Genomic DNA, 26,738 nt, shown 5'->3' with positions numbered 1-26,738 from the left:
ATTCCCTCCAACTAAAGCACACAAAGATGCACATACACACACCCTGTACGTGTTGAAAACAGTATGAAAACCTTCCAAAAAGGCACGTGATAGATCCACACACGGCAACCCACAAATGCACAGGAGAGATCCACAAACACAGCAAACATTATTGTCATTAGCGTCTTTGCTCACGGTCCACAAATGCGTTATCTGTAACTAACTTCATGCAAAACAAATCACAAGTCTTTTGTATTGGTGCACTACCTTAAAGAATATGCACTTTTGTATTTGTGGAATAAACTTTTGAGACGGTCGTTACGCAGCCTTGATTCATAAATGCGCACAAGCCTACAGTATCTGTCCCCTACATCATCTGCAAAGATGCAATATGTTGTCTTCCTCCAGAGGGCGCTTACTGGCCTTCAAGCTGAATCTTCCAAAGGGCTGCATTCATATCATAGGATGTTTTCTGACTTACTGAGACAACTGAACTCATTAAACATTAAATATTTCACTAAATATATATAAAAATGTAAATATAGAGTAAAATTCCTGCAATGCACAGATCTGTGATAACTAATGTGATCACTCAAAAAATCAGACACTGCAGCTTTTTATGTAACACTTTTCGTTATGAATTATGATACCGCTTGGGTTGTTGGTCCGATGGGTGAGATTGCTTTCTCACCTCAACCCAGGGGCGTAAATTTCGTCGGACAGTAGGGGGGGACAATAAACATAAAATTTCTCAAGAGCAATTTTTGAAGGGGACACAAATAATACACAATTTTACTTATAAAGGATATACGCAGGGGTTAAATTGGGCCGGGGCCGTCCGGGGCTGAGCCCCGGCACATAGGCTTATCAGGGCTTGACATTAACGCTTAATTTTTTGAAGGGGCAAGAGAAAGAGAGCTTTACTTGTCCTGATTAAAACATCAATAACAAAAATAGTTAGGGAATCACCAAAACGCAAGCATGATTCTATTACATTTAGTGTAAGTGGCGATTGATAATGGATAATATAAATATTTAACTAGATAAAAAAGTTTGAGGACAAACTTTAAGTTGGCTTGAAAAAGCATAGCCAGAAAGTTTGAAGAAGTTTTAAAAGTTTGAAGTTTGAAAGTTTAAGTTTTATTAGATAGATAGATAGATTGGTAATTGTCACAGATGGATACTATGGAGTTTTTATAGAGTTATTAGCATGTTCTTAGCCCACTTTAGCACTTAGCTAATCACTATTAGCATGTAGCTATTCACTGCTAGCATGTTGAAGTCCAGATTGCTAGCATGAGTCAAAAGAGCCAACCGCCATGTCTCTACGATGTACTGATGCAGAGATATAGATTTTGCAAAACGGTTGCTAGGGTACTCTGTTTGGTTGCTAGGGAGTGGCTTGGCAGCTACCAGCGATGATACTCCAAAGGCTGCTTGACAATATAAACCAACCCCCATGTCTGGAAGATGTTCTGATGCAGAGATACAGATTTTGCAAAATGGTTACTAGGGTACTGTTTGGTTGCTAGGGAGTGACTTGGCAGCTACCAGTGATGATACTCCAAAGGCTGCTTGACAATATAAACCAACCCCCATGTCTGTACGATGTTCTGATGCAGAGATATAGATTTTGCAAATTGGTTGCTAGGGCACTCTGTTTGGTTGCTATGGTGTTGCTATGCAGTTGCTAGGGTACTCGGGGTGGTTGCTAAGGTGTTGCTATGCGGTTGCTAGGGTGTTGCTATGCGGTTGCTAGGGTACTCGGGGTGGTTGCTAGGGTGTTGCTATGCGGTTGCTATGGTACTCGGGTGGTTGCTAGGGTGTTGCTATGCGGTTGCTAGGGTACTCGGGGTGGTTGCTAAGGTGTTGCTAGGGTACTCGGGGTTGTTGCTAAGGTGTTGCTATGCGGTTGCTAGGGTACTCGGGGTGGTTGCTAGGGTGTTGCTATGCGGTTGCTATGGTACTCGGGGTGGTTGCTAAGGTGTTGCTATGCGGTTACTAGGGTGTTGCTATGCGGTTGCTAGGGTACTCGGGGTGGTTGCTAGGGTGTTGCTATGCGGTTGCTAGGGTACTCGGGGTGGTTGCTAAGGTGTTGCTAGGGTACTCGGGGTTGTTGCTAAGGTGTTGCTATGCGGTTGCTAGGGTACTCGGGGTGGTTGCTAGGGTGTTGCTATGCGGTTGCTATGGTACTCGGGGTGGTTGCTAAGGTGTTGCTATGCGGTTACTAGGGTACTCGGGTGGTTGCTAGGGTGTTGCTATGCGGTTGCTAGGGTACTCGGGGTGGTTGTTAGGGTGTTGCTAGGGTACTCGGTGGTTGCTAAGGTGTTGCTAGGGTACTCGGGGTGGTTGCTAAGGTGTTGCTATGCTGTTGCTAGGGTACTCGGGGTGGTTGCTAGGGTGTTGCTATGCGGTTGCTAGGGTACTCGGGGTGGTTGCTAGGGTGTTGCTATGCGGTTGCTAGGGTACTCGGGGTGGTTGCCATGGTGTTGCTATGTGGTTGCTATTGTATCCAGGCTGGTTGCTAGGATGATGCCAGGGTGATTTGTGTGGTTGCTATGCAGTTGCCATGGTGTTCTGGGTGGTTGCTAGGTTGGTTTGGGTGGTTGCTATGAGAGTTGATCATAGATAGATAGATAGATAGAGAGATAGATGAGAAGTGATAGATGAGAAGAGAGATAGATGAGAAGTGATAGATGAGAAGATAGATTGATAGATAGATGAGAAGGGATAGATAGATAGATAGATAGATAGATTAGAAATAGAAATAGATAGATAGATAGATATATTTAGTTTGATAGATAGATAGATAGATAGATAGATAGATAGATTAGAAAGAGAAATAGATAGATATATAGATAGATAGATAGAGAGATAGATGAGAAGTGATAGATGAGAAGAGAGATAGATGAGAAGTGATAGATGAGAAGAGAGATAGATGAGAAGAGAGATAGATGAGAAGTGATAGATGAGAAGTGATAGATGAGAAGATAGATTGATAGATAGATGAGAAGGGATAGATAGATAGATAGATAGATAGATAGATAGATAGATAGATAGATTAGAAATAGAAATAGATAGATAGATAGATATATTTAGTTTGATAGATAGATAGATAGATAGATAGATAGATAGATAGATAGATAGATTAGAAAGAGAAATAGATAGATATATAGATAGATAGATAGATAGAGAGATAGATGAGAAGTGATAGATGAGAAGAGAGATAGATGAGAAGTGATAGATGAGAAGAGAGATAGATGAGAAGAGAGATAGATGAGAAGTGATAGATAGATAGATGAAAAGTGATAGATGAGAAGAAAGATAGATTGATAGATAGATGAGAAGGGATAGATAGATAGATAGATAGATAGATTTAGTTTGATAGATAGATAGAGATAGATAGATTAAAAAGAGAAATAGATAGATAGATAGATAGATAGATTTAGTTTGATAGATAGATAGATAGATAGATAGATAGATAGATAGATAGATGGATTGATTAGAAAGAGAAATAGATAGATAGATAGACAGATTAGAAAGAGAAATAGATAGATAGATAGATAGATAGATAGATTAGAAAGAGAAATAGATAGATAGATAGATAGATAGATTAAAAAGAGAGATAGATAGATAGATAGATAGATAGATAGATTAGAAAGAGAAATAGATAGATAGATAGATAGATAGATAGATAGATAGATAGATAGATAGATAGATTAGAAAGAGAAATAGATAGATAGATAGATAGATAGATTAGAAAGAGAAATAGATAGATAGATAGATAGATAGATAGATAGATTAGAAAGAGAAATAGATAGATAGATAGATAGATAGATAGATAGATAGATAGATAGATAGATAGATTAGAAAGAGAAATAGATAGATAGATAGATAGATAGATAGATAGATAGATAGATAGATAGATAGATAGATATTAGATAGAATGGAAATTTGAATGAGTCTCAATGGATTAGAAATAGTACATAGAATGGCATCTAATAGAGTCTGATGGGCCTCTCCAACTGTCAAAATTTGAATTTTGACAGTTGGAGTTTGAATAGTCTTGGCTCATTTGAACATTCCGTCAATGAAAGTCAATGGGATTTTTCCAAGTTTTAATCAGCTTTTTAGGAAAACCGTAAGTCTGATCAGTCTGAAAAGATATAGCACACTAAGTCAGAATAGTCTGAAGGTCTAGTCCGAGTTTGGTGGTTGTAGCTTGAACAGTCTAGGAGGAGATGCATTTAGAAATTTAGTCTAAGAAGAATAATAACTAGATAAAAAAGTTTGAGGACAAACTTTAAGTTGGCTTGAAAAAGCATAGCCAGAAAGTTTGAAGAAGTTTTAAAAGTTTGAAGTTTGAAAGTTTAAGTTTTATTAGATAGATAGATTGGTAATTGTCACAGATGGATACTATGGAGTTTTTATAGAGTTATTAGCATGTTCTTAGCCCACTTTAGCACTTAGCTAATCACTATTAGCATGTAGCTATTCACTGCTAGCATGTTGAAGTCCAGATTGCTAGCATGAGTCAAAAGAGCCAACCGCCATGTCGCTACGATGTACTGATGCAGAGATATAGATTTTGCAAAACGGTTGCTAGGGTACTCTGTTTGGTTGCTAGGGAGTGGCTTGGCAGCTACCAGTGATGATACTCCAAAGGCTGCTTGACAATATAAACCAACCCCCATGTCTGGAAGATGTTCTGACGCAGAGATACAGATTTTGCAAAATGGTTACTAGGGTACTGTTTGGTTGCTAGGGAGTGACTTGGCAGCTACCAGTGATGATACTCCAAAGGCTGCTTGACAATATAAACCAACCCCCATGTCTGTACGACGTTCTGATGCAGAGATATAGATTTTGCAAATTGGTTGCTAGGGCACTCTGTTTGGTTGCTATGGTGTTGCTATGCAGTTGCTAGGGTACTCGGGGTGGTTGCTAAGGTGTTGCTATGCGGTTGCTAGGGTGTTGCTATGCGGTTGCTAGGGTACTCGGGGTGGTTGCTAAGGTGTTGCTATGCGGTTGCTATGGTACTCGGGGTGGTTGCTAAGGTGTTGCTATGCGGTTGCTATGGTACTCGGGTGGTTGTTAGGGTGTTGCTATGCGGTTGCTAGGGTACTCGGGGTGGTTGCTAAGGTGTTGCTAGGGTACTCGGGGTGGTTGCTAAGGTGTTGCTATGCGGTTGCTAGGGTACTCGGGGTGGTTGCTAGGGTGTTGCTATGCGGTTGCTATGGTACTCGGGGTGGTTGCTAAGGTGTTGCTATGCGGTTGCTAGGGTACTCGGGTGGTTGCTAGGGTGTTGCTATGCGGTTGCTAGGGTACTCTGGGTGGTTGTTAGGGTACTCGGGGTGGTCGCTAAGGTGTTGCTATGATGTTGCTAGGGTACTCGGGGTGGTTGCTAGGGTGTTGCTATGCGGTTGCTAGGGTACTCGGGGCGGTTGCTAGGGTGTTGCTATGCGGTTGCTAGGGTACTCGGGGTGGTTGCCATGGTGTTGCTATGTGGTTGCTATTGTATCCAGGCTGGTTGCTAGGATGATGCCAGGGTGATTTGTGTGGTTGCTATGCAGTTGCCATGGTGTTCTGGGTGGTTGCTAGGTTGGTTTGGGTGGTTGCTATGACAGGTGATCATAGATAGATAGATAGATAGATAGAGAGATAGATGAGAAGTGATAGATGAGAAGAGAGATAGATGAGAAGTGATAGATGAGAAGAGAGATAGATGAGAAGTGATAGATGAGAAGATAGATAGATAGATAGATTGATAGATGAGAAGTGATAGATGAGAAGAAAGATAGATTGATAGATATATGAGAAGGGATAGATAGATATATAGATAGATAGATAGATAGATAGATAGATAGATAGATTAGAAAGAGAAATAGATAGATAGATAGATAGATAGATTTAGTTTGATAGATAGATAGATAGATTAGAAAGAGAAATAGATAGATATATAGATATATAGATAGAGAGATAGATGAGAAGTGATAGATGAGAAGAGAGATAGATGAGAAGTGATAGATGAGAAGAGAGATAGATGAGAAGAGAGATAGATGAAAAGTGATAGATGAGAAGAAAGATAGATAGATAGATAGATAGATAGATTTAGTTTGATAGATAGATAGAGATAGATAGATTAAAAAGAGAAATAGATAGATAGATAGATAGATTTAGTTTGATAGATAGATAGATAGATAGATAGATGGATAGATGGATAGATTAGAAAGAGAAATAGATAGATAGATAGATAGATAGATAGATAGATTAGAAAGAGAAATAGATAAATAGATAGATTAGAAAGAGAAATAGATAGATAGATAGATAGATAGATAGATTTAGTTTGATAGATTTAGATTTAGATAGATAGATAGATTTAGTTTGATAGATAGATAGATAGATTTAGTTTGATAGAGTTAGATTTACATAGATAGATAGATTTAGTTTGATAGATAGATAGATGATAGATAGATAGATAGATAGATAGATAGATAGATTTAGTTTGATAGTTAGATTTAGATAGATAGATTTAGTTTGATAGAGTTAGATTTAGATAGATAGATAGATAGATAGATAGATAGATAGATTTAGTTTGATAGAGTTAGATTTAGATAGATAGATAGATAGATAGAATGAGTTTGAATGAGTTTGAATGAGTTTAAATGGCTTGGAAATAGGAATGGCAGTTTAATTGAGTCTGTGTGTTTGAATTTGAATTTTGACAGTTGGACGGAATGTTCAGATCAGCCAAGGCAGTTCAATGAAAGTCAATGGGAGTTTTTTCCAGGTTTAATCAGCATTTTTAGGAAAACCGTAAGTCGGATCAGTCTGAAAAGATATAGCACACTAAGTCAGAACAGTCTGAAGGTCTAGTCCGAGTTTGGTGGTTGTAGCTTGAACAGTCTAGGAGGAGATGCATTTAGAAATTTAGTCTAAGAAGAATAATAATAATAAGCTTAAGTACAATATCAGTAAGTTGGCTTTTTCAAGCCAACTTAATAATAATAAGCTTAAGTAGTAGATCAGTAAGTTGGCTTTTTCAAGCCAACTTAATAATAAATATTTTATTAATGAATGATTCAGCGTTTTGAACGAATCGGTTGCGTCAAAGATTCAGTAATAGCCTATTCCAAAACACCTGCCTCATTCTTGAATGAATCAGCCATTTGAACAAATCGTTTGAATGAATGACTAGGACAGTCACTTGCCGCCACCTACTGCCAGTTTACTGCATGTTTAAATTTTCCCAACATTTATTTGTATATTAAAAAATATTTAAAGAATATCATAACATTATTTAATGCAGTTGTAATTTTTCAGTGTAAATTATTTAATTTGATTCATAACAGTCCTGCTTTATTTTTCTTATTGAATTTATTGATCAAATGTAAAAAAAAAATGAAATAAGATTAGGGGAAAAAATGACCTTGGGGTAAATATCACAAATATGCAGATATAAATATGCAAAAGCTGACGGAGCACTGTTGAGAATATAGCTTCAGAATAAATTATATTTACACCAAAAAAAAATCAAATTTTTTCCAGACAACTTTTTTGGTCGGACAAGTGACCAATTTACTTGTCCAAAGGACAATACCCTGTATTTTGTATTGATATGCTCTCCTTTAGGCCTACAGAAAGATTTTGTTATCAGATGTAGCTTTGCACACTGCCAACATCTAGAATGATTTTGATCTGCATTTTAGTGTTCATAGCAGAGGGCTCTGTCGACTTATTTTTAGTTTGTCAATTGATAAGATTTTGTAGGCTTTGCATACTCATGTGCACTCCTCGAAAGCCTGAAACCACAGAGCCCCCCCACATAAGAAATCCAAATTTAACCCCTGGATATATGTAATGTTACACAGAAGAAAACCTTACTACTATTATTAGTGTAGCATGTAGACTGCCATTATGCTCAATGTTTCTCTTTGGTTCAATAAAAAAAAACTTACTAAATTGACCAAAATATTCAAAATCATTTATTTATTTGAATATTTTTGAAGTTTTTTACAACCAAGTCACCAAAATACGATGAATATACTTTGAGCAAAACCCAACACACAACAGTAAATCTTCTAGCCTTATTACAGTTCACATATTCTTATCACACTGTTAATTGTTGTTGGTGTGGGTGACATAGTATCCAACAAGCTATTGTAAACAAGCTACCAAACACGCTAGGTAACATTATAATTGCTAAAATAGCGGACTCACGGGAAAAAAAATCATGTTATCATCTTGCTTTTTTTGTTATGACTAATTACTCAGCGTCGTCAGCATTAAAGCAAAAATAACCACTTCATCCGATGTTTTTGAATAAAATAGCCTTAACAGCCGACTTACTAGAGCTCCTCTCAACTACCGTCTGTCTTCTCTCCCGCCGGCGCCGCCGGATTTCTACACGCACGAGTGTGACGTGCGCGGTGGACCAAACCACTGTGAGGCAAGGGAGAGGTGACTCAAAATGTTTCTAAACTTAAAACGCCTGTTTGCGTTTGTATTGCTTTACTTCTTACACAATTATTTTAAAAATATATCATTTATTTACAATACTTAGAGTGGTATTTATATTTTTTTGGGGGGGACAGCACTCAGATAGGGGGGGTCATGTCCCCCCCGTCCCCCCCGCGATTTACGCCCCTGCCTCAACCGCCCCAGATTTCGTTTTCAGTCAGGCCGAGACCACCTCATCCAGGCAATCTCAGAGCGATTGTTTTGGTGTGGATCCGAGAAGCTTGAGGAACAGAGCTAAATTCAACACAATTTGTTTGAGAGCTTTCAGCAGCGGTTTCTACTGGCACAGGAAAACAGTGATTAAGTCTGATCATTTTAACTATTAAAAGGACAGAACAACCAAAATGTACATTTTGTCATAATTTTTTCATCATTATGTTGTTAAAGAACTGCTTTTGTCTATAGTACAATGAAAGTCGGTCAATGAATCTGGCTTTACTAATCAAAACAGAAATGATTTATTTATTATTACCCAATACTGTGCTGTGAAACGTTAGTTCCTATAGATTTATAACAATCAGAATGCAGATTAGCTTGTTATGAAAATCACCTTTTGTCTGAGTTTTATCTGACCCTTTTTTCTTTAACTTAATATGCATGAAAATGTTTTGTCAAATAAATGATTCATGGATTGTGATCTATGATCTCCTCTCTGATATCAAATAAATATGCTTTTCTGCAATTCTTCACTCCCTCTTTTCCTTCATCCTGGCCCTCGTTCACCTTCCATCAACCCTTTTCCTTATACTCCCTTCCTCCTACTCTCTCCAACTGCTCCCCTCTTTCTAGCTAGTGTTCCCATGGTATTGTGATCGTAAGGTCAGGGACTCGGACTGTGTGTTAATAAAGCCAGTTGGAAAGATTCCCAGGGCCTGCAGAAAATAGAGGAGCTACTGCAAATAAGCAGAGTACACAGACACGCACTCTCAAACTCTTAATGTGCCTGGAACACACACACAAAACCAAGGCTGGCTCGGAGCCACAAGGTAGGCTCAAAATTGCAAATGCAAGACATTGCTTGTATTCAAAACAGATTCAAGTAATAGAGGCATGCGTGCTAAGACTTGAGATGAAAAAAGTGTCTCAGGTAAATGCATTAATACCAGAGTCATTCATGCAATGACCTGCAGTTCTGCTTATTCTTTCACTTATAATAAATTCTAGTCTTAGCTAAAGAGTTCTGTTGCAATAAAAAGGACAGGTTAAGTCAGTACATCTAGTTTCACATAAAATCATAAAGCATGCATTCCCAGGTGAAAAAATTACACTTCTATAATGTACTTAAAGTGCTCTATTTTCATGCACTAATTTTGTACTCAATATACTAAAAATATTCTTTAGATGAGCTTATGAACATCTAAGTGTGCTATTTTGAGACACCATGACATTTGAACTAAAATGTGTTTTTAATATACTATCTCTGTATTTAAAAAATATATTTAGTTACCACTTGTAGTACACTATTGGTTCAAATGTACTACAAGTGGTATCTAAATAAATTTTTTAAATACATAGTAAGTATATTAATAGCACATTTTAGTTAAAATTTCATGGTGTCTCAAAATAGCACAGTTGACTTAGATGTTCTTAAGATTATCTTAATACAATAAAAATTATTCTTTAGTACTTCTTAAGTACAAAATCAGTACACGGAAATAGAGCACTTTAAGTACATTATAGAAATTTACTTTTTTTTTTTTTTTTCACGTGGGTTGTTTAACTGCCTTTGTGTTTATATGGAGAAAAAGAAACAGCCAGACTTAATCAGAAATCAGCATTTATTGATCATTATGTTTCTATGTCTTATTCCAAGTCTATTGTAATGTGTACAGCAGCAGCAACAAACATCCACTTAACATCCAGTATAGAATCTGACAAAGCCCAATAAAAACCAAGACATGGGCTAAACTGTCTTTTGGTGCAAATCTGAACAGCTGTTATAGGCACATGATGCTCAGCTAAGATGTGTAGCCAAAGTTATTAATGATTCACTTTTATTGACAAGGCAGCAATGCTATAATATAGAGATGCAGCTGTTTCCCCTTCAGTCTAAAACATTATGCATTTTTTATGGTAAAAAGTCTTTGTCAGGAATGTCATATATTTATGCAATTTTGAGCTTAATAGTCAAAATCCAAGTTACAATCCAAGTCTATATTTGTCATAAACTAAATATAGCATTAATATTAATCAACATGAATCATCACAGCACTTCGCTGTGGTGGAGTAGAAAAGTACAGGTATTTTAGAGATGCTTGTTAAGGCATATGGGGTTTTTAGCAATGCACTTCCCTATTTAAATTTACATCTATCCAGCTATGTTTACTCAATTGCTTGTTAAATGGTCTGACCTTTAATATGGTCTTGTACTTTTATTTGTTTTTTGTGCTTCAGTGATGCAAAATCATAAGATCCTCAATAACCCTGATCAACCTTAATTAAATACAACTGCATATGAGTTATACATGTGGTCTTTAAAATAATACACATTGATGTAAGAAGTAAAAATGACAAATGTGAAGATATTTTCATATTCAGTCTCTTTTAATTATTTAGAGGAGTAAAGTGGCTATGAGAACTGCTTATAATGTAAAAAAAAAGTTATGACTAGTAATAAAATCTATTCATTCTAACATTCAGGTCCCTGTTCAGTATGATAATAATAAATGTAACAAAATTAGTCTTTAAGCTTACAAAAATAAATACTTGGCCAAATAGAAAGGTACACCATAGGATTTAATCTGTTTGTGGATTAAATTCGTCTTTAGATCAGAAGTATGTCAGCATTGAAGTTAAGTGCACAGAATTATGATTTTGTAAATAGATTCAGCTTTGGAAATGGATTTCACAATGTAAGGATACAATTGTAAGACAATCCACTTGTAACAAAAATAAATAAGGAACCAAGTATCCTAAAGAAACAACCACTAATACTCAACACAATTTGAGTGACAACTAATTTCTGACAGAAAACTGATGTCCTGTTCTACTTCTGATGTACTCCTGTACAACTTCTGCTACGGATAAATGGATTTGCAACGGTCGCTTTGTTGTTGTCGCTTCTGGCTGTTACGGTGTGACATGACAACGGTTGCGTCCCATGTAGACACAGTGTCAGAAACAATGGCTACTTCAAATCTCAAATAGATTTTTTTAAAGGTACACTATGTAACTTTTTATGTTCAAAATTTATATAATGAGCGAGTATGGTACGCCTATGATAAGTGTTTATAATTGGACAATTTTAAACCGAGCAGGATGACAAACGCTGCAGAGAAGCCCAGCACCTGCGTGACTCGTCGACATATACATAAACAGAGAGAATACAGTAGCTCCGGCTACAATGTTCTTCCACAAGATGCATGCTGTTTTGTAAATTAACTGCTAGAGCATCAGAAGTTACTTACTGTACCTTTAATTATGAGAACTGATGAGTTTAAATGAATACAGTAGGTTTTGTTAGTGCTGTAAGCATCATATAAAAAGTGCAAAGGTAGCATCACATAAATCTGATTGCAAAATGACTTTCTGTTAGTGTTTGTTGACAGTTTGATGCACTTTGTGGTAATTTAGAAAAAAAGTAAAGAGTTATTTATTTTAATTTATAACCTGACAAGAAAATAATACTAAAATCTAAATCTGTGAACGTAAAGTATTAACCCGTGTGGGGTGGGTTACATGGGGGACACCAAGGTAACACCCTTCTTTAGGCCCCATTACTCACGCTCAGTCAGAGAAAGGAAAAACTACTGCTGCCTGAAAATCTGTCAAAGCCGGAGGGATTGCAGACACCTCGCCAACAAACAAACACAGTAAAAAAAAAAAAAAGGTGTATTTCATGAAAGGAAAAAATTTCATACTCCTGCTGAGTTGAAAAAACAGCCTTTTGGTTCTGTTTCTGAACAATGAAGACTACTCCCAACAAAAAGAGAACGTTAAAATCCCATGGTGTAGACGCATAGGCCTCCTGGCGCGTGTGTGTGTCCAGATCATTAGGGAGGAGCTGCGCATTTTTACCCGATTACACAAATTGCAACAACACAGAGGGGGGAGATGATGTCATCGCTGCTCTGAAGAGGAAAATGTCAGTTTTTCTTTCCTGTAGTGAAACCAGGAGGCCTGTAGGATGTTGCTGTAATAGTACATACTGTACACTCAACGCAGGTACTCTGAGATGTGCTTGCTTAAATGCTTTCAGATGTAGATCTAAAGCCAGAATTAGTGTGTTGCTTGTAGTCCAAAAATAATAGAGATGAATTAAAACAATTCATTTGAATACAGAGAAATCCACTGATGAAAAAGATTCAATTGTGATACAGGCTAAAAATCCTGCAGTTCCCAAAGGTCTTTTCCAAAGATTATATGCAGAATGAGCAAAAAAAGGTCAAAGTCTCCAGGAAATGCCATTGTACAGCAGGTAAATGAGTTCTCTCAGATGGCAAAATGTTTTGATACATGAAGAAAAATGTGATCAGCCCATTTATGTACCATCAAGCTTTGACTCACATGTCTTTGTTCACTTTCAGGTATATATCTCTTGTCGTCCACTGGGTGTAAGTCGCCCACTGAACGTTCCTGTTCTCTGGTTATCCATGATCTGAAGCACATCCTCTAGGATGGACGGTCCCAAGTCCAGATGGAGGGAAAGCATAGAGCCAGCGTTGGACAGAAACGGCCTTTCCTCCCCATCTCCATCCTTCACAAATTTCTCATCTTCCTTAGTATCTGGACTCGGGCCAGATGTGTGCAAATTAAGCGGACAGCGGTTTGGAGATGCAGGAAGCGATGAATGTCGTGACACTATCCTCTCTTCCAGGTGCAGTCTGGGAGGTTTGGGAGGTGGAGAGAGAGACGGAGATGTTGGAGGCGATTGGGTTGTTGTCGGGGCTGTTGGGACCTCAGCGGTCGCTGTTGCTGCTGAAGTCACAGCCGGAAGTGTGAGCGCCTGCACCCCTCCAATGATAGGAAGCGACAGGGCGTTTTTTAGCAGAGGTGAGCTCTCACTGGCCGGCACCGGGTGACTGCTTACGCTCGCTGTGCGACTTAGTTGGAATGACCCTTGATGACCTTGCTGCCCTGGTAACAGGTGAAATTTACCTTGTAGGAAAGACAGGTCACCGAAAAGATCGTCATCGCCTCCCCCGCTGCCAATGTGGATGGTGTGTCTGAAGTCTCCCAGCGGAGGGCTGATCATATCAGATGAAAGAAGGTCACGCAGCTTTTCCTTCTTTCCTTTACGGCTTCGTCGTTTAAGGTATATGGGAGCCTTGGCAGACATGTCTGACCCACTGCGTCCTCCAGCACAACAGAGAGACAGACCTTGCAGCAGGGTGAACGGATGAGATGAAAGGTAAAGAAAGAAATCACAATGCACTTAGCATTCAAAATCAATCCAACTGGAGAGAGTCAGGATGCTTTTTTGATTTATTCTCATGAAAAACTCTTCATTGGTCTCTTCATATATAAAGCCCAACATTCAGATTTGCATTTCTGATATCCTTATAGACACTGCCAGCCCAGTCCACCTGCAGTTTTGGAGAGAAAGAGAAATAGTATTTAGCACATACACTGTAGTACATACTAACTGAACAAGTCTGACACAAAGTAGCACTGATTTATTCATAGACTTTCCCTTCACAATAAATGACATTATGAAATATATTAAAATAGAAAACAGTTAAATTGTAATCATATTTCACAATACTACTGATTTGACTGTATTTTAAGACTTAGAATTTAAAAATTGGACCCAAAATCTGATCTTTTTGTTTGCTTGTTTTTATTTACAACTGAACTGAGACAACCTTCAAAGTAAAAAAACAACAAAAAAAAAAAAACCCAGCTATATCACATTACAAAAAGATGAAACCCATCCAAACTTAAAGTGAGCAGCATCTTATATAACACATGAGCTTTTCAGGTCAAAGTTAAAAGTGGGATTTACTTAGAGAAGGGAAGACGACAGATTTTTTTTTTTTTTTTTTTTTACAAAATTTAAGAAGAAGTGAGAGATGATAAACAAACTATAATTTGGAAAAGCCAGAGCAAATAATTATTGGGTTGTTAGTATTGGCATGTTTGACTTGCACACATAGGAAAATATCATGTCTCCATGTGTGTGCTGATAGTGGACTCATCTGTCAGAACTTATAAAGGTACAGCAGTGGTATAATGGGAACATTTGAGTGCATGTGTTAGTGTGTTTGTTTTTGTGCTGAAAGGTTTAACAGACCGTAAGACCTTTATGTGTGCGACAATACATCAGGGGCTCCAGAGCATGACTCGTAACGCATACCTTTCGCATTAAATCATACTTCTGGAGTTGAATCAGTTAACTATATCCTGGTGTGTGTGTGTGTATTTCCTTCAACCTTGACTTTTATCACGGTAAGCTTAACTGGCGCACACTCCAACCAAAAACAAAGGCCAGTGTTTCCATCTCAAGTGTGGGAAAAGCCACCCCGCTGTTGCATAAGTGACCCAGCTAAAGTCAGAGAGGCTCTGAAAGGTTCCAGGGAATAAACTACAGTGTGTGTTTACACATCATTTCCCTTAAATAATGCTGATCATAGATGTGTCAATTGAGTGTTGTGTGTCTTGCCTAACAGATTTAATCAACACAGTACTGTATGTGGGCCATTCAAACATGTGCCTAATCCAGTTTGATCATGTGATTTGTAAAGTAAATTTTTGTAAACATTCTATTATACAAATAATGTTTTTAAATGGTAATAAATCACTATTTGTATACAAAACGTTTTACATTTTCAGATCGCTCCTACTGCCAAATGTAGCAAAGCATAAAATTAAGTGATAAAAATAGTAAACTTGCAGAGTTCATTAAAAAAGTCAGTATGACAGGTTTATCATATAGTTAAGTTCTATCAAAGTCCCTTTATGAGAAGTCATTTCACTCGGTGGCCATCTTTGAAACACCTCTCGGGCATGCAGGTGCAGCTCCTGTCTCTTTGAATGGGGAAACTGGGAATTCTCCAAGTCTGTTTGCCAAGCTTTCAATTAAATTTAATATTTGAAATCACCAATGAAATCTGACAACAACTGTCTCATAAATTTTGTTTCTAATCGCTTGAATCATTACAAAAATACAATATTTTTCAGGCTGGATCAAGCTAATGCGCATGCGCAATACTAAGTGCGTGTCTCATTTCGGAGGCACGCGTCTTTAGTTATATTCATTGACTTTGTTTAAGGAATTCTCATCATTTACTCAATCTCAAGTCATTTTAAACCTGTATGACTTAAAGGGATAGTTCACCCAAAAATGAAAATTCTGTCATCATTTACTCACCCTCAGGTTGATCCAAACCTGTATGAATTTCTTTGTTCTGCTGAACACAAAGGAAGGTATTTTGAAGAATGTGGGAAACTGAACAGTTCTGGGGCACCATTGACTTTTTTTTTTTCCTACTATGTAAGTCAATGTCCAAAGCGGCCTGGTTACAACCTTTCTTCAAAATATCTTCCTTTGTGTTCAGCAGAACAAAGAAATTTATACAGATTTGGAACAACTTGAGGGGGAGTAAATGATGACAGAATTTTCATTTTTGGGTGAACTATCCCAAGGTATTTTCTTTTTTTGTTGTTGTTGTTTTTTAAACATACAACAAAGTCGGTGGTAACCAATATTTTTGGGTTCCAAATGATCTTCACAATATCTTCACACAGGTTTGGAATGACATTAGAGAGTAAATGATGACAAAATTATCACATTAGGGTGAACTACCCCGCAAGGGGAAACTTTTATTTTAACAAGTCATTTCTATAAAGCATTATTTCACCTAACATCTAAAAATATACAGGTATAAAGACAAAATGCTATCATTTATTTACACATGTTTGTTCAAAATGTGCTATACAACAATGGGAATTGGAAACAAAGAGGTGTAGGTCTGTCTTTTTCATGAGATGATAACTTGATTTGTTTAGAAAAATGTCTTTTTTTTTTCAAACAGTAAAAGTTGGCATCAGCTATTCATTGTTCAGGGTATTTTTACACATATGCACATGAAAGACACAAATAAAAGCATGTAAATGTTGAGTGTGCACTCACTAAACTGAGCAAGGTAATGATGAACCATAGATAAACAGTCGGAGGGCAATTAGCACATCAGTTCTAGCACTGACTGAACCAACAATGATTCATTAGTTTACATTGCAACCTGTGCATTTTGTTTCATTACAAACAACAAGTCACTTTTTAGACCATTTACAAATTATTTATTTGCATATTAGGTATAAATAAGGTATATAGGTATAAGTATAAATAATAATAAGTGTTGTTAGGATAGTCTTAAATTTCAGTTTAAAATTAGAATGAGACAACCAGACCAACCAGCACTTAAACACACAAGCAATTAATTTAATTACATAAACTGGGTGAAATTAAAGTTAAACTACAAATCAGCATAAGATCTATCAGAAGCATCACCTTTATAATATAACATTTGAGTGAATACTGCATTAATCAACATTAGCAAGACTGCTCTTTAGATAACAACTTTGGATCTCAGAAAGGCTCTAATCAAACCACAACTGAATAACAGTTTTTCCAGAGAAGGAATCGGGCGAGTCCTGTTCAGACTTGCAGAGAAGTGTCAGGAAGAGCGAATGTTTTTTTGTTTATGGTATTCCGATATCTCTGTGTTTATAATAGTCCAATCATAAATATTAAACAATTCAGTAGAGCTCTGAGTCTGGAGAATAAGATGTTCATTTAACTCCGTTAAAAACTCTGTTAAAAAAAAAAAAGACATTATCATTCAATGTGGAAATGAACTATGCCACTCCTTTGAAGGCCTGAGGTTATTTATTAGTTTCAGAGCAGAAGTGAACAATGTTGCTAGAAAGTGTAAAAGGGGCGCTTTGCTCAGACAAGCCCTTCAACAGACCGCTCTGTTTGTTAGACAATGCAGAGAACACACTGACACAAGAACACAGCCGCTTTTGGCTTTTTTAACAGAGAGAGTTATTGTCTGACCTGACAGTAAACTATCAAAACATGAACGCCATGATCTTTGAAAAATGCTCCAGGTCTCACACATTTTTATTATCAAACAGAAACACTGAAATAACTTAATCAACCTCGGTGTCAAAATCTGCACAATGGGCCATTTTTCCTCATCTGTGAATGAACAAAAGCACAAAGAATCCATAACATAGACATTCCAATTAGAATCTAGCTCCAATAATTTAAAACATTTATCAAACCAATTGCTGTAAATGGCAGTGAGATAAACCTATAAAATTTCATTTACAACAGATTTGACTAGGTAAAACATTCTCACATACAAATACTCTGTCTAAAATAGACCATAGAAGACTATCTGACAACGCTCACCAACAAACAAACAACTAAAAAAAGTAACTGATGGTGTACAGACTGAGCAAGCGAACACAGCTCGGCCATTGAGATGGGCCCCCAGAGCACCTCCCCCAGGGGCCCTTCAAGACCAGCTTAAAAATGTGTAATGCAGAAGCTGTTCTGTTTGAATGGAAGTCAGTGGAGGAGAATACACTGAATACGCGGCTCTTGTTTGGAAACAGCTCGTCATATAATACATGTGAAATGGCATATTCATTTGGAATGAGCTATAATTTGAATCTGATTTCCAAAAATAGCTGCTTTATGAGTTAACTTGTGAACAATTTTAACAGGTGTGATTCGTTTTATGGATCTACACATTTACTTCTATGGGATCCTCAAACACTACAAAACCCTGACAGGGCTTCAGTACGGTCATGGCCATTACAGTATATGTGTATATGATTAGCATACGAGGCACATGTGATCACGTTACACTTCTTTTACAGTACGTTTCCCTACCCTTTCCTCACAGAAAAATATGAAATAAATAAATCTAAAAATGTTCACAAAAGAAACAAATATGAACCTTTTTTAAAACGAATAAATATATAAATGTACCCCAATTCCAAACAAAATGTTTTATGTTCCTATCTGATTGTAAAGCCTATTAATAAAGACAATTCTGTTTGCAATCTCGAATTTACAATCAATACAATTTTCAGAAATTGAATTTAAAAGGCAGCTCTGTTGTGGAGGCAGTGGTCTGCCTGTCATCACCTCGCTGTTATGTGCGCGCGCATTCACTCTCCAAAACTATACACGTTTTAAAGTCATTGCACTCCTTTACAGATCACATTTAGTTGATATTCAACCTTTTTAAAAAGTACGCGATATTTTCGTCATGTAACAGAAAAATCTAACTCCGTACATATCACATGGCAGCAGTCCAATGTCATCATGGCAGTGTGCGCGCACCAGCCCGCGCTCCTTTGGCATTCAGAGCGACACCCCATGTTACATTTATCACTGGCGGACACAATAGGTATTTTCCTAAATGTTCGATGGAATTTATCGAACATGTCCTCGTGTTCTAAAATGATAAATTATACTACAAAACACTGATGTAAAGAAATAGGCAACTATGCACAACTTTCCCGTGAAAACGCTCCCATACGAATACTTCACATTTCGTGTTCAATAGTCTTGCCATTTTTTTTTTTTAACTCCACATGCAAATATTATATTTTGCCTACCGTTGAGATTCCCGTGTGATCAACTCCTTTCCAAAACGCATCTATGCGCAGGTCTTTCGGGTCAAAATTAATCAATACTAATTCTTCTCGGTCATATATACTTCCTCCAGCGCGAAAACCTGCAGAACTGACAGAAGTACAAAAATAACCCTTACACTTGATACCGCATACCTATACAGAGAGTATTTGCTGATCCGGTAGAAATAGAGCCGCGCTATAGAGCGCTGTAAGCCCACCTCACATCACTGCTGAAGCAGAGCGCACAGGACTGGACTCCATGGATCTGGATCGCTTTTGATATCTACAATTGTGTTATCCAGACCATTATTTTACATTTACCGCTGTGTTGTTCCGCTTCTTCCGTGTTTGCTGAAGATTCCAGCAGGACAGCGGAGTGAGACTGTAGCGCATCACGCACGAACACGCACGCCGCTGTGAGCACACGTTGCGATGACTCATGATTTGAAGTTATCACACCCTCCACACTCCCCTAAACCATATCAAAACAAACATCTATGTCTCCCTCTCTAAACCTGTAATCTCTTATAGCCAACTCATCGCACAAAAGCACATCTTCAATAGACTGAAACAGAGCTGCATTTCCTCACAGAGAAATACAAAATAACTAAAAACACGTTTTTTTGTCAATAAACATACTCCAACATTCATTGTTTTATTTTTTTTTTAAAGCTTTTTATCCTTTATAAACCTTCAACATTTTTTTTTTTTTAACTTTCAAAAGGTTTTTGTCTTCTTGACAGACTATAGATCAAATTACACTTGGGGTAATATGAATTTTTAAAAAATCCATTTCGAATCAATTCAAGTTCAGCAAATGAATTTGAATTTAAAGTCATCATGACAACCACTGCAGATGTTTTTCTTCCATATCGTGACTTGGGCCTACATCCGAGTGTAACAGATTATTGAAAAAGAAAAAAAAAAAGCATCTTTATTTGCATCTGTGGATCCATGAAGAACCTTTAGCATAATATCCATGAAACCTTTCAGGTTCTTTATAGTGGAAAAAGGTTCTTTAGATTATTAAACTAAGAAAAAAGGAAAACAAAATTAAGAACTGTTCACTGAAAAGTTCTTTGTGGAACCCAAAATGGTTCTTCCATGGCTTTACTGCGAAAACCCCATTTAGGAAGCTTCATATTTAAAGCAGAACTCAGTAAGATTTGCGAAGCTCCCCCTACAGGTTCCTTCAGTGAATCACACTGTCGTAAATACTCCAAGCGCAGCTCTGGACTACAAAGCTCACCAGCGCAGTAGTTTTGCAAATACAGTACAAGAAATCTCGATGGAGGTGGGTCATTTTCAAAATTATCTTATAAAGTCATAATATATACATTGTTTTTGAAATACCGTAAAGCATTTTGTCACTCTCGCGTGAACATGAGGCGAGATTGTGTCGGGTCGATGCAGCTAACTTTCAAGTGCTGTTTTCTGGCGTAGACGTGCCAGAGGGGTTTAGTGCACGACTCAAACACACCACTACAAGTTAATTAACCATCGTAAGGACTTAGAAAACTATATTTATGAAGGTAAAAAAGTTACTTAGTTCTGCTTTAAGAGTGTAGGGCAGGGACTTGGTCTTATCCGTTGGTTGTTGATTGGATATTGGGATGTGGGTGTTGCACTCAAAAGTGGAGGTAGATTAAAGTGGACTTGCTCGGCCGGGGTTTAAGCAGACTAAATTCAATGACTGAAGAAGTCCTGCATACATCATTAGAGAAAAGTCTGTCATTTACACTCTGAAAGCTCCGGATATTTAGATATTACATTCAGAAGTATTGTGGCGAGAAGCAGGGCAGGGCTGAGAGCCATGTGAACGGAGCGAGGCACACCGGTATAACCTTAAGGTTTGCCGGTTCCTGCCTCCTCCATCCCTGAACTTGAATTTTGTTACATACATATTCAACTTTTCAAAAAGTAATTTTCAGCCTCCGCTTTGAAAAATGATCATTCTACGCGTATATAGGCATTACTACGGTGACCAGGAGGGGACATGTTCGGTTCACTTAGTTTTGTCGTGGCCATGACATATAAACTCGTGGGAACGTGATAAGTCGTTGCCACGAGATCGTTTTGTCGAGGTAACGACATCCTTATGTCGAGGCCACGTGATGTAAAGTCGTGGCCTCAAGATCATATGGTGAGGGAACGATATATTTCCCTCCAAAATCTCATATAACTTGTTTTGATACAGTATATTCACATACAGTCATGTAAAAAAGTTAGGACATCCTATTAAATTCCACAGTTTTCTGTATCAGGGCGTAATAAAAAAATCATCTGGTCCTTGGCAGGTCTTAAAATTTGGAAAATAAAACTTCAGATGAATAACATGACATGACATATCACACCATGTCATTATTTAACAAAAACTAGGCCAAAATGGAAAACCCATGGGTGACAATGTTAGGACACCCTTACTGTTAACATAGTAAGAAATGGTCATCAGCAAGTGTGATCACCTCTATAAAAGCTGAATTTCTGGCAGTTTAAGCATCTGGAGACTTCAGATGTGTGTTAACACATTGCCAAGGAAGAAAGTTCAAGACATACCATTATAGAAAGACGGGACAAGTATGGCATGTTTGTAAGGGTTGCCAGGAGAAACCCTCTTCTCGCTAAAAACATGGCAGCATGGCTTAATTAGGTTTGCAAAGTTGCATCTGAACAAACAATAAGACTTCTAGAACAATGTCCTTTGGACAGACAAGACCAGATGTTTGGCCATAATGCACATCGCCAAGTTTGGTAAAAAAAAAAAAAAAAAAAAATCAAACACCTCATACCAAAAGCCACTCATGCTGGTGGAGGGTTGATGATTTTAGGCTTGTTTTGTAGCCATGGGCTCTGGGCACCTCACAGTCACTGAGTCGACCATGAACTCCTCTGTATACCAAAGTTTTCTAGTGGCGAGAGCTTTGCATTAACAAATGCTCACAAACCTCAAACTGGAGCAACACTGTAAAGAAGAATGGGCCAAAATTGATGATGTGAGAGACTGATAAAGTCTTAGAAAATGATTACTTCAAGTTATTTCTGATAAAAGCGGATCCACAAGCAACTGAATCATAGGATGTCCTAACTTTATCACCCATGTCTTTTCCATCTTGGCTTTTTTTTTTGTTCAATAAATGATGAAACGGTGTGATATGTCATGTTGTGTTGTTCATCTGAGGCTTTATTTTCCAAATTTTAAGACCTGCCAAGCACTAGATGATTTTTTTGTATTACGTCCTGATACAGAAAACCATGGAATTCAATTGAATGTCCTAACTTTTTTCACATGACTGTAGCTCTAAAAAGGAACCTACCTGTTTCCACAGCCCACATTCACTTCAGATTGATAGACCTTCTCAGAGTGTCACTCGCCCAATGTCAGGACTGTCTGATGTTGTATTTTAAAATAAAAGCCCTCCAAAAATCTCATACTATATAATCAGTTTTGTCTATTTGAAATTCAGATAGAAATGGGAAGTTTATGTTTTATACAAACCGGCTTTTATATGAGTTTTTGGAGGGCTTTTATTCTGGAATTATACATCAGACAGTCCTGATATTGCGTGAGTGACATTCTGAGAAGGTCTACCATCAATCTGGAGTGAAAAGGGATCTGTGTAAAGTAAACAGGGAGCTTCTTTTTTAGATGTGTCTAAATTTAAGGGGGGATTATATGAGATTTTGTCTTTTTTTAATAATTAAACATCAGACAGTCCTGATATTGGGTGAGAGACACTCTGAGAAGGTCTACTATCAATGTGAAGTGAAAGTGGGCTGTGGACAGTGAGGTGTGCGGCTCCATGACCAACGTTGCTGCCATAGAAGAACCGTGGGTTCCCCAAAGGAAAATTTTTAGTGAATAGCTTTTAAAAGAACCCCTTTTTTCTTAGTGTGAAGAACATTTTAATCATCTAAAGCTTTTCTACTATAGAGAACCTTTTGTGGAATGAAAAAAAGTTTCCAATTATGTTGACGGTTCTTCAAGGAACCATAGATGCCAATAAAGAACCTTTCTTTTTAAGTGCTGTTAATACTGTTCTTGCATATTGCATCCTTTTAATAGCTTATAATTGACTTGTTTTTAACAATTTATAAGTTTTAATATTCCTACTGCTCTTAATGTGCGTTCATCATGCAGTGACAATGACAGGATGTCCAAGGGAAATTTACATGCAGATTGTAGTGACAAAAGACAACTAAGTATATTTATGGAATGAATGCGTATACTTCTAATATTACATATTGGACAAAAACGGTTTAATTTCCAACCCTAGTTTAGAGATGTTGAGGTTAGGACAATCTCAGATACTTATACAGGCTTTATGAATCATACCATCTACCCACTTGCAATCACATCTCATCTTCCTTATCTCCCCATTTTTATTTCACAGCTCTCTGTGTTCCATTGTTCCTTTACATGGGGGAATTTCTCTAATCCACAATGTGGGTCCAGAGACTCCAGACCAATTAAATGCAAGTCTTCATCATAATCTTATGTTCTAAGTTCAATTTGTCAGAGCTGTTACATGTGTTCTTACAATTAAACATAATGGTTATAGAAAAAATTCTGTTCATCTCTTTGATAATACTGACTTAACATTCTAAAACTGTCTCTCTCGTTTTTCCCTTTTTTTTTATTCAATACTAATTACAGCATCATTGGATGGTTCTGTTCAACATATGGAGACCAGAGTGAAGCTAAATCATCTTTCATTTGGTAACTTCATCCATAGATTCACTGCTCCGAACTCTTCTCTTCACATATCTTTCTTTCTTGCTTTGTCTATCTGCTTATCTGCCCTCATCTGATGTTATGAACCACATGCCCTCAGCATTACATATCCGCCTGCAGAACAATCCGGGGTCATAATGCTGTGTATGTATGTGTGCGTGTGTATTGCTTTGATTGGGAAGCAGGGCCAACTATTATCAATCTTTCTTTGTTCGCCAAATCCACTCCAGATGTGATGTGCATTTTATAGAGCAGGCCTAATTCTTGAACACAAACATATAGAAACACATACACACAGCAGAAGCACAAGATGCAAGAGACTTTCAGTGAGTGAAAGCATACCTTAGGATTGCAGGGTGGGAGTGGGTCTAATTGGCTAATTTTACTAGAATGCATAATACCCCCCTGAAGCAAACAGTTATTTGCAAATTCAGCAGTCAAAAGGTCTTCGGTTCACGCGTATAGAAAGCCTCATAAGCCATGCATTATTTTTTTCTGTCTTGCTTTCGCCATGACTTAGAATTACTATAATATTCTCAAGAAAAAACAAACAAACTGCACATCGCTCACTGTTTCTGTGGTTAGCCACAAACCATTTAATTGGCGTCTGTTAAACTTCATTCTATAACCAAGGAGATGTCCCAGTCCCGTGAGTTGGCTGGCACTGAAATTGACATGTCATGATAAATTTGTTGCCACCTTTTCAAAGTGTCGGACACTGATTTGGAAGTGGACTATCACTGACAGTCATCTATTTTTGAATCCCTGAGTAAAAACAAACATGCTCAACAATGCAGCAGTATTACATTTAAAACTGGGTTCTGATACTTGATTAAAAAAAAAAAAAAAAACTTTTGATATCTTTTGAAAACAAATATTGAGATCACATAAATTTCTGATCATGATTAAATAAACATATAGGCCTTCGTACATGCATACATAAATATGCATCAATACCTTTTTAATCGGTTTTGAGAGCCACTCGCCCGTGTATGTTTTTCCAGGTCATTCCTTCATAGCCTGTTCTTACTCTTTGAAAACTCAAATGTAATTCGATTACGCTAATGATCAAACTCATGCAAGCTTTTCCCAGTGGAGCTGAGCGCTCTCGGTCACGCGCACTGCAGTATGCTGACTCTACATATTCTCTTCCCTCGAACACGCACAGACAGACGCAATTCACTCAACAACTATAAATGAAATTGGTTTATCTGCACTGAAACCGCGAATGACAAGAAAGAGACACAGACCAGCATTTTCACTCTGAATGTTATCGAGAATTTTCTCACATCTTGATAATATAGCCTACTGAACATTCACGCCTTTCCTCGAAACAGTTATCACCAGATCAACTCGAGGAGATCTGACTGACACAGAAAAAAACGCTGTTTTGTTTGACTCAAATTCTAGAACAAGCCCGTATTATAGGCAACAATAACGCCACAGAACAGTAACTAAGTTTACCGTAAACAAAACAACAACAACAACAAAAAAACAATACGTTACAGACAGACGTACTAATAAAACAAACGCGTATTTTGTGAAAATAACTTAATTTACTTACAATAAGAACTGCTGATATCCAATGTCAGATTCTGTGATTCAGTAACGATGTTCTTTACATCTCAAATCAGTCCGTTGGGGGCTCAAAGACAATTTGGCAACAGTTTGAGGCGTTGGTGACAATTTAGTGAGGGTCCGGCCCCTCGCGCTGTGCTCAGGCGGTTTTAACGGTCGCTGGGTAACGCGCCATTGTGATTGAACACAAAGCGGGGGCCCGGGATGGCTGGAGGTGAGGCCGCCGTCGCGCTTTCAAATCGGTCTTAACATATTGGTGCTGCGTTGCCAAGCGATTCTTAACACTTGATAGACTTGATAAATGGCACTCACCAGGCCTAAAATTTTAAAACATAATAAGCACAGGAGGAGGAAGGACCGTTAGTCTGTATATTACAAATTAAAAGGGGGTATTTGCTTAGTGAGCATATGAACGTGGGTAAAGTAACAGAGTATAAAGGAACCTAGAGTACTACATGGGTATTTCCTGCAGGCTTTGTTAGTAGTTGGAGGTCTGTAGGCAGTTTCTGGTTGTTTCAAGGCCAGATTCAGAACAACTGGTTCTCTATGATGCAGAAATGAACATATCGCCTTCTCATTCTGTCATTTGTTATAGTGCATTTTCATAATTATTTCAGCTCCTTATTGCAGAACATTACATCCAAGTCAGCTCTAAAAGCACAAGAATCTGAAAGTCAGAAACCGTTGTGTCTAGCGGAGGAACAGGAGGGAGGTGGAGAGATTTGCATTTGAGGCATGCAAGCTGATTCTTGTTAAGTAAACTTCAAATATGTGGATGGGTTAAGGTCAAAGTTCATGACCTGTCAATGACTTAGCTGGGAGAGCAGGCAGAGAAAGAAGTCTGCTTTGTGCTTAGACATGTATGGGAACTGAAAATATTTCAAAAGGCAAGACTAACCACAGTTATTATAACCAAATAATGTCTTTGACTGGCATTTATTTATTTATTTATTTTGTTGTTTGTGCTGGATCTCTCAAACTTTGATACACGGTAGCCACATTTGTCTACTGCAAATAAAACTAATTTGGACATGTACTACACAATTACAGATTATCTTAATGTCAAACTGAGTTCAGTTGTAAAACATACCCCACCTACTGGGGTGAGTTGTTACACTAGCCGGGGATAGATGTAAACATGAGAGGTAATTAGCTAGAACTTTATTCAAAATGGATTATTCTCTGTTCTTCGATAAAGTGAAAATTTAAAGAGACAAAACATTATATTGTATTTCTTGTAGGACTTTAAATTTAGCACAAAAAATGTGTGTGTTTGTAAGCTATGTTGCCATCAACCTATTTTTGTCATTTTTGGGATACATCACACACAATA

At 37.5% G+C, this 26,738-nt stretch overlaps 1 protein-coding gene across 3 annotated transcripts; it reads right to left on the bottom strand.

Annotated features, from left to right (window-relative positions):
• Positions 1 to 10,270: 10,270 nt before the first annotated feature.
• On the bottom strand, positions 10,271 to 26,619 carry cdc42ep2 (CDC42 effector protein (Rho GTPase binding) 2). Of its 3 annotated transcripts, XM_067407709.1 has the most exons (3): positions 19,314 to 21,339; positions 19,078 to 19,204; positions 10,271 to 14,024 (listed from the first exon to the last, which is right to left on the bottom strand). In XM_067407709.1, exon 3 carries the CDS (start codon positions 13,775 to 13,777, stop codon positions 13,022 to 13,024), a length of 756 nt encoding a protein of 251 aa, XP_067263810.1. In that variant the 5' UTR covers positions 13,778 to 14,024; positions 19,078 to 19,204; positions 19,314 to 21,339; the 3' UTR covers positions 10,271 to 13,021. The 3 variants fall into 3 exon arrangements, with proteins under 3 accessions (XP_067263810.1, XP_067263811.1, XP_067263812.1); XM_067407710.1 differs by lacking the exons at positions 19,078 to 19,204; positions 19,314 to 21,339 and adding an exon at positions 25,392 to 26,619; XM_067407711.1 differs by lacking the exon at positions 19,078 to 19,204 and having other exon boundaries at positions 19,417 to 21,339.
• Positions 26,620 to 26,738: the final 119 nt, after the last annotated feature.

Source organism: Chanodichthys erythropterus, chromosome 13 (assembly GCF_024489055.1).
Source record: "Chanodichthys erythropterus isolate Z2021 chromosome 13, ASM2448905v1, whole genome shotgun sequence".
NCBI classification, from domain to species: Eukaryota; Metazoa; Chordata; class Actinopteri; order Cypriniformes; family Xenocyprididae; genus Chanodichthys; species Chanodichthys erythropterus.
This window is presented reverse-complemented; position numbering and strand designations above follow the sequence as displayed.